The sequence below is a fragment of the Bos indicus x Bos taurus genome, chromosome 12 (assembly GCF_003369695.1).
Source record: "Bos indicus x Bos taurus breed Angus x Brahman F1 hybrid chromosome 12, Bos_hybrid_MaternalHap_v2.0, whole genome shotgun sequence".
Classification (NCBI taxonomy): Eukaryota; Metazoa; Chordata; class Mammalia; order Artiodactyla; family Bovidae; genus Bos; species Bos indicus x Bos taurus.
The window spans coordinates 75010510-75022911 of record NC_040087.1 but is presented as its reverse complement, the minus strand read 5'-3'; the positions used below and the strand labels follow the sequence as shown (position 1 = coordinate 75022911).

The following is a 12402-nucleotide window of genomic DNA, read 5'->3' as shown; positions in this document are numbered from 1 at the left end:
TCCCAAATCAGGGATCAAACTCGTGTCCTTTGCATTAGCAGGTGGATTCTTTACCACTGAGCAAATTATTGGAATTAAAAAAAAACAAAAAATCAACAGGTGAGCGCCTGCCAGTCCTCATACCTTTCTCCGGCCATCGTCCTCGTCCTCAGCCCGGGGGCCTGCCTGGTCATTCAGCAGGGGGCTGACCAAGGGGGAGGCCTGCTTGGTGTCAGGGCTCAGGTTGGGCGACAGGATGGCGTTGGTGGGCGCCGTTCCTCCCTGCGAGTTGATGGACAGCTCTGAAAGGTGAGGGCTGCCAGTCAGGGAGCCTGTTTGGGATGAGAAGTATTAAAAAAAAAAAAAAAGTAATTTCTTCTGGGACCCAGTCTCCACTTACAGTTTTCACCTTTTCAAACCTTTAGAACCTTAGACTACTATATTACTATACGGCACGCTTAAAATGCCCTCCATGACTTTCTAGTTTTTTTCCCTAAGTTTCAGCAGCCTTCATCCTTAAGACACCATTCAGTGGAACCACAGTTACATCATTAATGATAAGCTGGAGAACTCTGCGTAGAGCATAATTACAATAGTTTTAAAAGCATTGTGTATCTGCAAATAGCATCTTCATCTCCTAACTACTTCGTTAATGTCTTAAGAATTACTCGAGAAAGACACAGGGTCTATATCACAAGGAGATGTGGAAAATGACTAGAAAATAGTGCTATTCTAATAGAAGACTAAAGGACTTGGGACACCCAGGACAGACTACGTCTTGGAACAATGGTCACAGCTAAAGAAAGGGAAAGCAGCTACCTCCCCATTCTACGAAGAACAGAAGCAAGCTGGTTGTACCTGGTGATGGCACTCCATGTCTCTCTCACTGTTTGGGACAGAAACACTAGTATCACAATTATAGCAAAGGTGATCACTTAAAAATGCAAAGCTGGAGGTTATCACATTGTCACAAGTCCCCCTTTTGAGTCAAAAAACGACAGGTAGTTATTCCTCTGAAAACGATACCGGATATATGTAAATTGTATAACTGGGTAAAATGTATAATTACCCATTATGAGTCAACCAGATGAGATGACATGCACATGAAAACTCTTTGCCAACAGAATTTTGCAAGTACCAATACCTTAACCTATTGAAACTAAGTGGGATGTTTCAAAATCTACTTCTAAGCTCAAATGTTTCGGCCTAACAGATCTATAATTCTCATGCAGAAACTAGGATTAGGATGAACACAGTTTAAGTAGCCTGCAGCCCTGTCAGTTACCATCATAGAGAAAAACTACGTGAATGCTTTCTCTATTTTCCAATATCCAGTTTCATGGTTGTGGCTACTCAGCCCAGTATCAAGAAGCTCGGGGAGAGAGGTGAAGGGCAGTTTTCTGGGAATTCCCCAGTTTTTTCACCTCTATCCTGTCTCTTTGGATTCATTCATATTTGCTTGGACATTACAAGATAGGTCCGCCTCGAATGGAGCTGCTGGAGTTGGGTCGTGAACGTGACCCCAGTATGAATGAATCATGCAGAAACCCCCACCAGGCCCACCCAGTCTCAGGTCGCCCAGCTAGCTGTGTCACCTATGCATGGGGAGAAAAGCCACCACGCCCACAAAAACAGAAAGCAGACATCCTGCCCACTGACTATTGGTCAGTACAATCATCCTTGAAGAACAAGATCAGAAAATGTCAGGAAAAGTTAGATTCCAGAAGTTTGCATTAAAAAAAAAACAAAAAACCCTCCATTTCAATGCCTTGCATTTTCATAAACATCATTATAACAAAGTCCTGATGTTAGACAAAGACCCCGTCGCCCCTCTCACACCACCAGACCCAGGAAAACCCGGAGAAAAAGGCCAGAAATTGCTTCACAAATGTCAATTTTATTGACACCAGTGCACAACTGAGTACAATAATTTTGAGAGAATTTGAACTTGTCAAATAGAAATAGTGACAACAATCATAACTGTAATTGATTCAAGGTACTATGCTATTCTCTTAAGAAAAAAAAGAATCACAAAAAGAAAAATGTTATCACTACAAAGAGGAATTAGAAAAAGAGAAATTCTGGCAGTCTGTCTGGAGATCGAAACATTTCATGCATTTGTGAGTCGCTGCTGGAGAGTCACTTTTTATTTGTTCACATCTGGCACAATGTGGGGGCTTACCTTCAGTTCTCACAGTGTGTGAGACCAGGTGAGGCAGTTTAAGTGAGACCGTGCTGGGCCTTGAATCTGCAGTGACGCGGACAGAAAAAGCACTTGCCTCGTCATTCAAAGAGTTGGAGCCAAGAACAAAAAGCAGTTAGAAGGCTAGCGTGGACGAGGAGTGTGGGTGGGGAGACAGTACCAAGGAAGCCTTGGACCACATCCAGCAGCAGATCAAAAACCAGCTGCCACATCGTGAGGGAGAGAATGAGGGTGAACACACTCGAGTGCAACCACATCCACCCTCCAAGGTCGAAAGCTGTTGTTGCCGCCCTTGTGAACTCCCCCGGGGACGCTTCGGTTTGTAGACCCAGTGGGCAGGAAGGATGATCTAACAGATGAGGGCTCTTGGAGAGGTGCCACGCTGCCACGAAGGCAGGACATGTGGCAGAGAAGATAGCTATCTAGAAGGCTCCCCACTGGACCACACTGGAGACAGGAATCAGAAAGTGGGGCACTCACTGAGAGTGAGCCTGATGGTAACTGGGTTCCTAGGTAGAGTCGGGGAGTTCTAGTCCTAGAGTTCTGGGTTCAGCTACATTTTCACTTATCATGTGGCCTAAAGATGCGTGTGTCACCAACATTACACGTGCAATACACAACTCTGGAGGAGGACCAAATTACAGTAGACAAAGTCCATTTCCAGAGAGGTTACTTCAGCTGGCTTTGTGTCTGATCATGGGGCCCAAGAAAGCCAAGGCGATGACACTAAGACCAAGAAATCAATAAATACCAAGCAGCCTGTTCTAGAAATCTATCCGCAATGCTAACGAGGGGAAGGATCCAAAACTCTGAAGCTGGATTTTACCAATCTGAGCCACATCCGTGAAGAATAGCCTCTTTCCTCCCCTTGCAAGAGAAACTCCTCAAGGCTTTGCAAATTCAAGGATGACAGGGTTGCAAACATAAGCAGGTAGGCTCATTTACCATTCAGCAGCCAGTGGAATATGCGGACGGGAGTCATTAGTAGAATTTGGCAGCTTGATGAGTAATTAAAATTCTCTTTCGACTATGAGCCAGTGTGTGGCAAGGGTCTGTACAAACTGATGTCCACAAGGGGCCTGCCCTTGGTCCACAGTGAGGACCTGTGACCCAAACGTCAATGTCTGAGGTCACGGTTATCAGAGCTACATGTAACCAATTTTCACTGAAGTAGTCCATTCTAAAAAAAAAAGGGGGGGGGGGCAAGCAAACATGGCGGTGTTAGATAAAATGAGTTTGCCAGATTTCTGCAGCTTCATAAAGCCTGCTCTCATCACACAGCCTGTCATCTGCCTTGAAGGCGCAGCCCTGCACGCTGAGGAGAAATGGCGACTGGCAGGCACTGGTACCCCTGAACATATTAATGCCCGGGGATTGTATCATTTTCCTCCTTGACACAAGGTTATACATCTCCTTCACTGACACAAAGGAACTTCTTTCAGCAAGGGGCTCTAGGTAAATAACTGGAGGGGGTGTCATCTGAGAAAAGCACCTGGTTATTAAGGCAATGGGTAGAAAGGAGTATGAAGAGATTAGAAAAAGATCAGTTATACCTTGAAAATCTGGAAGCTTTTGATTCTTTAAAAAAAAAAAATTTCCCCTATTTTTAGAAGTCGCCCTACATGTTTTTAGTATTCAGTTACATTTCTGGTTTATAACCTTCAGGTCCCTTACCTGTACCAGATAACTTCCTGACACCCCTCCCTTACCCTTCAGCTGTATCCAGCAGGATGAATTTATGTCACTCCCAAGGACTAAACACACCTTCACCAACGTTACTCTCGAGGGAGGCATTTCTGGTAATTGCTTTTGAAAACCCTTTTACATGTACACATTCTCATGGCACGGACAATTATGGAACTTCAAATTAGCACTGCAGTATTTATGCAGTGTATCATCCAGCCTGGAAAATGGCTTATCACTTTAATGTAAAATACATTCGTAATTCTTCTCTCTGGCTGCACACGGGGAGCTGGGTTTGCAGCCTCACCCACACTGGGGCGTCTCTCCACCAACTCTGCGGCAGAGGCACATAACCAGCAGGATCACAGTTTATGGTCAACAAGCCAGACTCGCACCCTCCTTCCCCTTCTGGGACTAGGCACAAGCCACCAGATAGCCATCTCTTCCTCCGACTCTATTAAAGGCTTAAGAGCCAACTCACACAGCCTGGGAAAAGAGAATTTTCTGTTTTTCGAGTCATAAAAAAATGGCATTTCGAACACCTGGTTGTACCTGCCCTGTTTTAAATTAGCCAATAAATTGGGAATCCTCGCTTTTAATTAGGTAAGTGTTATTTTTCCTGTTAAGGAGTGAATGAGAAAACCTGACAACTTGAAAACAGTAATCCACAGGTGTGTGAAATACAAAAATATCTGAGATCAAGAATCCTGATGAAAACAAGACCGTCGATGGCTTTCTCAAATCCTCTTTCCAAAATTTAGAGAGTACAATGATTAAAAAAATACCCATGTAGGTTCCTCAGTATTTCCCCCAGAGTTACACATTTGGCAAGCTTCTAAATGTCATTCTTCCAACATTACTTGTCTTCTGTTATTTGGTTCTAAGATATAGGAGATTGTATCTCTATGTACCCACGACGTGCTTCAAAGGCACATGTAGAAAATACATTACAGATGCAGGTTTTCATTTATTTTTAAAAAGGCTCTTTCTAAATCCAGAGTCTCCCTCTAAAAGAGAAGACAAAGTTTCTTTGGAGATGGCTGCATTTGAAAGCCAGTTATCCAAAAAAAAAAGGTCAGTATTGTATTGATTCATGGCTAGTTTCCAGAACAAGCATGATTCATTCTAGTCTGATAACGAAGCTGGATCCCACCCCAATGGAATATGTGAGGGGGAAAAAGGGCTGATAGTATTTCATTGAAATTACAAGATTCCATAAGAAAAACCAGATTACAGGATTACCAATCATAGCAGGGTTGCCTTCTTCTTGACAGCTTAGGTTGTTGTGGGAAATGTACGTGCTTCTTAGACCAAGTTCCTTGAAGAAAAGTTTTACAAGCAGCCAAACATCAGCGTTACTGTTCATCGTGAAGCAATTCAGAGAAGCAACAGTGGTGCAAGTTGCAGAAAAATAGAGAGAAATGCTGCTAATGGGAGAATATGGCGGTGGCAGGGGTCACAGTGGCTGGGCTGGGGTACACGGTGCTTTGAACCAGTGAAAAACACCATCTGGTACTTAGAACAAAGCTTCAGCCATCAGTAGCAAAGAACAGTTACAATTGACAGTTTTTACAGCAAGATACCTGTTAGGTCAAGTACAACCCTCTTTTGGGTGAGATTGACAAGAGCTATTAATCCCATGCATACACCATGACATGAGTTTGGCCTTCTCTGCTTAAAGAATCACCGAGTTCACTGTTACTGGAGAAACCAGCTACCATCCCAGTGGAGTAAACCCATGCTTTAGTGAGATACTGTGCTCAGCCATGGCGAGAAGATGGAATCAGACAGTATCTGTGAGAGCCTACATTCTGGGTAGATAGCAAACCATTACTCAGAACAGCTCATTGGCCACAGGACGCCAACTAGGGCGGAATCACCAAGTTTTCTCTACATTTCTACCTACCCGATTCCCTAACAAAACACACAGCTAAACTCTTATAAGCTATATAAAGTTTGCCAGTCCCTTTGGAATAGAGATGTGCATGTGTGCTTAGCTGCTCAGTCGTGTTCGACTCTTTGTGACCCCATGGATTGTAGTCCACCAGGCTCCTCTGTCCATGAGACTCTTTTCCAGGCAAGAATACTGGAGTGGTTGCCGTTTCCTCCTCCAAGGGATCTTCCAGACCCAGGGATCAAACCCACGCCTCTTGAGTCTCCTGCACTGCAGGTGGATTCTTTACCACTAGTGCCACCTGGGAAGCCTATTGGAATAGATGCTCCCACTGAACAATAGGAAGCCTATCTTTTGGCTAGCTGTCTGAGCTCCCCTATGTAAGCTCCTTCACAGATGCTCTCTGTTTCCATGAGCCCTGCCATGCCCCCGCACTACAGAGATCCTGCTCACTTCCAAAGGCCACCCCACACAGTATGAAAGGCAGGCCTGGAGAAGACGAAGTCAGGAAAACGAAGTCCGTCCTGTTCATCTTCGATTTCCCCACCTTTAGTGAAATACGGTACCACCGAGCAAGACCGCTCAGGATGTCTCCATGGTAAAGCTTGATGTTTAGTGAGCAGGATCACTGTATTCTAGAAGAAACAGGTATTCCAAGTACAAATTGGTATTCAGTCATGTTAAAAAAAAAAAAAAGACGTCAGACAGTGCTCCAACAATGCAGGGAACAGAAGGTACACCGTGCTCCGAGGATAAAGACAGAACATTGGGGAAAAAAATAAAGCTTTCTTTTAGGTAGGTACATGCTGACCATCCAGGGCATACCATGGCACGACAGAAAAATGTCTTCTCAACTCGATTAAACAAATGACAAAAATGAGAATGAAGTCCCCAGCCTTGTCTATTGTAAAATTAATTTAGTGTATTAGCGATTTTTAATAAATTACATATGCACACAGAAAGAACAGAAGGGAATTGGGTTAATAATAAAGGCCAAGCTTGTGAGATGGGGTTAGTTAGGTTTTCATGGCAACTTTCCAGGCAGAAAGGAGGTGAGGGCAAGGGACTGAATCCACTGGCCATTCAGGTGCGAGTGTAGACGGCAGAGGGGGTGTGTCCTCAACTAGGGAAGGCTTGTCTTTGGTCTTTCTATAAACCACTGTGGGCAGAGTGACAAATGCTTGCTTTCTTACAAAGGAACTTCCAGGCCCAGGAAAAAGCAATTGCTGGCCTAGTTTCATGAGCCAGAAAGGTCATCTGTGAAAATTACAGGCCCATCACAGGTTCCAAAATGATCCCTCTATTATTTCCTATTTGAGAGGCCGTCAAAAACCCCAGTTTATAATAAAGGAAAAGCATTGCTTCCAAACTCTCAAACTAACACCTCCACCTCTTTCAATGCTTTTCTACCACACACACACACAACCACACACACAACCACACACACACACACACACAACCACACACAACCACACACACACACACACACACACACACACACACACACACACACACACACACACACACACACACACACACACACACACACACACACACACACACACACACACTGATCCTCTCTCCTTACTATTTGGTTTACGTTGCACTCGGCAGTGATTTCTAACTACTACTCTTCAATAGCCTGAAGTCTTTGCACTTGGCCCCTAGCAGCAAGCTCACGCAATTCCTAGGACCATTTCCATGTTTACATCAACAGTATCTGCCTAGGAGCTAGCTAACCTTCCACACCGGCTCTCGAGTATACCCTTAGATCGGATAATCCATGTCAACTGCTATGAGATTTTAATCCTCCCTACTTTCAAATGTAAAACCACCCCAAGATGTATCAGGGTAATCTGAGCTAGCACCCACACCAAGATGCCAAGGAGCTGTCTTCTACCAGAGGTTATAACTAAACACCAGAGGCCAAGAAGGTTGCCAAAGGCTGTTTTCAGGCTAAGCTGTGATGTCTGCATTGTTTAGTCTGTCCATACGGAAACGATCCTGAACAAATCAGGGTCTCTTTGATTTTTAAAGCTTTTAGGAAAAGAAGATTTTCTCATTCTACCCCAGGTTCCGCCAGGGTTTTAACTGCTTTCATGGGAAAAGAAAAAAAAAAAAGTTCCCCATGTTGGAGGGTTCGTCTATGTTTACTGGAGTGATGTGTGTGAATTTTATGAAGCAAGACCTTTTTTTTGTTTCCACAAGATTCAACTCACCTCCTCTCAGATACATCTATGACATATAAATCAGCATTTGCAACTTCCATGCATAGAGGAAATACTCAAAATCCCTAAGTTTCCCAGGAAACAGTAATAGTCCTTTTCCAAGTATGTGTCCAAACAGGTGGAAATCAGGCCACTTTTGATCTTTGATGTCTAAGATACTAGGCCAAATCATGGGTATTTTTGCTTTTCATGATGATGATGATTTCTTTATTTTTAAAAAGGCTGCCACATTAAGTGGCATGCTTATTTTGATCCAAAAGTCATGGCTTCAATTTAAAAACCAGCAACCGGTGCGAGAGGTATACACAGTGTAACGATTTCCCTGCGTTACATTTCACTGAACTAAACAGAGACAGACGGAACTAGACTCACAAGGAAAACACGGCACCTGTGAACTCTTTACACGTCACCAGAGTCCAGTTCTTGAGTCGCTTCTTTCTTGCAGAAGCTCATCCTCTAGCACCTTTCCTTCCATACATTCTTGTGAGCTTGGCTAACACGGCTGACTGCAAAACTCATCTGAGAGCTATTGGCAATGGTTTAGTTCAAAATGTCCACCTCTTCCAGGTTAAAAGAAACGTACTCTACTGCAGAGGTTGCGCTGAAAGATTCTTCTGCAGTTTGATTTGTAAAATCTGCAGCAAGAGAGTTGACCCTTGAACAATGCTGCAGGGGCCAGGGGTGCAGACCCTCTGAACAGTAGAAAATTCACATGTAACTTGGAATTGGCCCTCTGTGTTATATATGTACACTTTCGCATCTGCGGATTCAACCAACTTTGGATTGGGTAGTGCAGTATTATTTACTACGGAAAAAATATCCAAGTGTAAATGGACCTGCATTATTCAAATCCATGTTGTTCTTCTAAAGTCAACTGGAGCTTCATCCCCGGGAAACTAGAGGAAAGCCAGCCTTACAGTCATTAAGCTCTTCAAAGGATGGATGTTTATACAGTACAAAGGAGAAGATGGAGAACAAAAGAGCCTTTCTTGGGGAAGCAACTCAGAGAGCTCTTTAAATTCTGGTTAATAAAAATAAGGACTCAGACAAAGAAGAGTGATCGAAACAGAAGCAAATAAACTCAAACCTAATAAGGAGGAGGACCCCAAGTTTCTTAATTTAAGGCTGGGCCTACCTGTAGTCCAGTTACTCACTAACGCCTTCAATTGCACCAAATCCATGAATATTCATTGGAAGGGCTGATGCTGAAGCTCCAATAGCTTGGCCTCCTGATGTGAAGAGCCAACTCAATGGAAAAGACCCTGATGCTGGGAAAGGTTGAGAGCAAGACGGGAAGGCAATGACAGAGGATGAGATGGTTGGATGGTACCACCAACTCAATGGACATGAGTGTGAGCAAACCGAGGGAGATAATGAAGGACAGGGAAGCCCGGCGTGCTGCAGTCCATGGGGTCACAAAGAGTCGGACACAACTGAGCGACTGAACAACAGCAACATACTGTGCTGAAGTAGGAATAGCATTTTAAGTGGAAAAAGTTGATTAAAAACATAGGCACACCGGTTAAAGACAGGAAAAAGGGAAGCTGATATGCATGTTCACCAGTTTTAACAAAATTAAAAATGGCATCTTAATATTTTAATTGTCTCTTCTTTTAGAAACTGCTTGACAACACAGTCAAACTGATTTGAGAGCTAAGATGCAAGTGGGCTTTCTGATTCAACTGTGGACAGGCTGGGTTTCGTATACTTGGTGGAAATTTCAAGAGGCTCATGTTATATTTTGGTTTTACAAAAAAAAAAAAAAAAAATCACATTGCTTGGTTTGAATCTTCAAAGCGGTTCTGAAGACTCAAGTGGGAATTACTCACATTGTAAGTGCAGGCCACAGCAGCACAACTTGGTGAGATAAATCCGTGAGAAGTTTCCAAATGAGTCACACACGCAGGGAAGAATCTGGCCAACAGACGTTCTTTAATTAAATGCCTGTCTAATAAAATGTCGTCAATGGCATACAGATGACTGGTAAAGGAGCCGGGGCAACCGGTTGTTGAGTTCTGGAACTCATTAAGTGCATTTCTTTATGCTACGAGCATTTCTTGCATTTTTATCTTGCCCTGAATGAGCAACAACAAAGTATCTACTGCAAAAGGGTCTATAATTTACATATTTTGAAATATTACCGAGCAAAAGATATTAATGCAGGGAGGCCATTGGAGTAGCCCTGAGTGGCTTGAACATTCCTGCTTCTATATCTGGCTTGTTTTCCATCCAAGGCCTTAAGAAGACATCATTGCATACAGCAGCCACAACTTGAAGACCTGGCTTCCTTGCTGGTGCAGGCAACCCCCTCCACTAGCTACTGCCTTAGAAAAACTGGTGGACAGGTCTTGGGAAACCCTTTGGAAATTTGAAAGAATTCACTGTCTGTCATCTCTGCTGCCCATTCTGTTTATACTCAGGCCCATCTCTGACCTCCCTGCACTCAGTTCAACTTCATGGATGTGTCTGCCCTTCACAGACCACACAGGGAGATTGCAAAGGCCAGGGAAGGGCTTGGGGACCAGTCTCACTACAGGCAGGGAGCATGGAAGGTGGGAGGGTGGAGGCTGTTGGCTTTCCCGGACAACCTCACCTCAGTGAACTGGCTCTACCGCCCGGCTCACAGAACGCTTAGGCTGACTCCCCCCGCAGTGCAGGCAAGCTCTCCCAGAGGAACAAGTTAATATTCTGAGCACTTCAGAACATGTGACTTTTGAACAAACTATACCCCACACCTGTGCCCCTCTTTTCCTCTAAGCACCATGAACCACAGCAAAATTTCCACTCTCACAAAGACTGGCGGAGAAGCAGAAACTGGGTTGTTTGGCTGGTACAAAACCAACCTGAGAAAAACTCTCCCAGTGACCCTAAAAGTGGGAAATCTTGTCAACACAGAACTGCGTACACCACTGTTGATCAGTTGCTTTTGAAAACACTTTAGATAAAAGCCTACTTCTTCTAGGCCAAAGCACAACAAGATAATCAGTGGGATATGTTTTGCTTTGGGATTTACATCTGATGATTCACATTCTAAGCCGGGTAAGTTCATACCTTTTGCTCCTCCATATTTCATGATCAGACTGCTATATGATTAGAGGTAAAAACAAAACTCATTTGGGCAAACCACCTTCACAAATAAACCACAGATTCCAAATGTGACTCTGTTTAACTCACATTTGACTACTTTTTATATAGCAAGTTGACATCTTTTTCTAAGTTCAAAACAGGAAAAGCAAAATTGGGATATAAACTGCAAAAACCCCACAAAATAAAAAGCAGAAGTTCATCTTACCTAGTATGGACTCAACAACCTAAGGCTACCTGATTCCTAGTCTTCATGATTTTAATTATTAATCCACACAAGAATGTCAAAAAATAAAATATTGAATCCAAAAGTTCCTAGTACATTAAGATACCACAAAGAGTAACACACTGAAGTCTAGAGGCCAAGGCTCTGGTTTTAGCTTTGTCATGCAATAGCTGTAGGACAACATGAAGTCTCTTACCTTCATCAGAACAAGGTTTCTTAACAATAAATGAAGGTTTAACTTAGGTGACCTCTAAGGTCCCTTCTGGTTTTAAAATTCTGCGACTCTGTTAAATATGTAAATCTAAAGCAAGACATGAAGAGACTACTTCAATGAACATCTTTCAAGCTTTCCAGTAATCAATTTGATTCATCAATCATGCACTGAATCAAATGACTAGGAAGATGAAGCCAAAGTGTGTATAAAAATGGATTAAGTTTTCAGAATCTTTAAAACCAATGTCTTGACATTCATGTGGACAGTCACATGTGAACCACAGGGTCTGTCAATATTTTTGCTTGTTCAACGCTGCTGCCAAATTCTACTCAGTTTCCTAAACACGCTTAGTTAGCTTTTCCTCATGACAAAGCCACATGATGAGTTTTTATAAGGCCACTGGCAAGGCGGCACAGGGATGGATCACTGTTACAACTCTTTCCAACAGTTTTGTAGTTACTTAGGGTCTATAATTTTTGTTCTACAATTTATCTTTTTTTTTTTTTTTTTTTAAAAGTACCAAAGACTGAAAAGTACCAAAGAGCAGGCAAAGTACCAAAATACCCAAAAACATTTCATTTGTAATACTTTTCTTATTCGGCAAGCAAGCCAACATTTCAGCTAACCCTCTCATCACATTCCACTAGGTTCTAGAAGGCAATAGCATCTGGCCGAGAGATGACCCTGGCTGCCTAGCAGAGCCATCTGGGGAGCCCAAGAGGCACTCCAGACCCATTATATCTCAATTTCTAAGGTCAGGGCTCAGGCAGCAACCATTTTAAAAATGTCTCAGGTGATTCCAAAGTGCCGCTAAGGCTGAGAAGCAATGCAAGTTCAAACCACCTTCCATCTGAAATGCAGAATACTGGGTGGAAGGCACTGGTACAGGCG

The 12402-nt window shown here is 43.2% G+C and overlaps 1 protein-coding gene across 1 annotated transcript in view; it reads right to left on the bottom strand.

Moving 5' to 3' along the window:
* The window catches only part of FARP1 (FERM, ARH/RhoGEF and pleckstrin domain protein 1), a 308381-nt gene that overhangs the window by 40067 nt on the left and 255912 nt on the right, over positions 1-12402 (bottom strand). Inside the window, exon 14 of the mRNA XM_027557856.1 lies at positions 124-311. Within this exon, the coding sequence (XP_027413657.1) occupies positions 124-311 (188 nt within the window). The remainder of the gene's footprint in view (positions 1-123; positions 312-12402) is intronic.